The 1,065-nt window shown below is 48.7% G+C and overlaps 1 protein-coding gene across 1 annotated transcript; it reads right to left on the reverse strand.

Annotated features, from left to right (window-relative positions):
- Positions 1-12: 12 nt before the first annotated feature.
- On the reverse strand, positions 13-668 carry PHALS_02723 (MULE transposase domain; the record flags this gene model as incomplete). The annotated part of the gene is made up of 2 exons (XM_024717161.1): positions 13-42; positions 138-668. The coding sequence occupies 2 exons, from the start codon at positions 666-668 to the stop codon at positions 13-15; spliced, it is 561 nt and encodes a 186-aa protein (XP_024582687.1).
- Between the last annotated feature and the right edge of the window lie 397 nt (positions 669-1,065).

The raw sequence follows: 1,065 nt of genomic DNA on the forward strand, positions 1-1,065 counted from the left end.
CAAGCGCTATCTTCAGCGCGAGAACGGAGATTTTTCCAGAAACTGCCGCAAACACCGAAGGTAATGCAATTAAACGGTGCAATTGCTCCTGGCTGTGCCTTCAGCTGGTGTTTAAGGGCAATGGTGATTTTGCTCACCATTGTTAGGAGATCCCCTGTCGATGTCTGCAAGAACTTTTTTATGTATGCGTGGGAGCCCTCCACGCGCGATGTTGAAGTATTGCCAAAATGCATGTGTTTTGATGTCCACGCATTGATGAACCGCTCTTTGTGGATTAGCCACGTGACGATAGATAGTCGAGAGCGTTCGGCTGATGCTGAAATTGAAGTGCAAAATTTCTTCCATTGCCTTTCATATTCATCAACACTGCTCGATGATATCAAGCAGTTCCACTGACTAATGAACTCGTCCCACTCCTCTCCAGAGGAAAACATTCGTTTGCATTTGGCTAGGACATTTTTGTTGATGTGCCATGTGCACAGTATGTTGGCCGAACCAGCCATCACTTCATCTAGCGCACCCATCAATGCCAGTTCCTTATCAGTGACGATAACCTTCGGGCGCGCATCAGGTGTCCAGATGGCAAGAAGCTTTGCTATGGCCCACAAGTAATCCTTCTTCTTCTCCTCCTGGGGGACACTGAAGAACTGGCTATCAAAGCTTGTCATGCCGATCACATGAAGGAGGAGAAGCCGGTACTTGTTCGTCATGTATGTACAGTCCATCAATGCGACATGATGGTAGTGCTTTGCTAGCTGAACGCTTTCTGGATGCGCAAAAAAAGCGCAGTGACGGCTCCGGTCCCGTCACAATCAACATGATAGATAAACTCGCTTTCCCGCAAGTTATCAATAAGCGCTTGTATGGGCGATCGGCCAGCAAGCATTTCTTCGCGGAGTTTTGCGCGTGCGTTGTACAACGTTCGCAAATTGGCGACGGTTTCACCGTTTCCGCCGCGCATGGTTGACAAAATGCCCAGTGGCTTAAGATGTCATGGTTTGAACCTCTCGTAAGTTGCCAGCAGTCAACCTCCGGTGGATGGAGTGTCCAGAGGGATGCAAAGAG

This window comes from Plasmopara halstedii (genome assembly GCF_900000015.1).
Source record: "Plasmopara halstedii genome assembly, contig: Scaffold_2061, whole genome shotgun sequence".
In the NCBI taxonomy this organism is placed as follows: Eukaryota; Oomycota; class Peronosporomycetes; order Peronosporales; family Peronosporaceae; genus Plasmopara; species Plasmopara halstedii.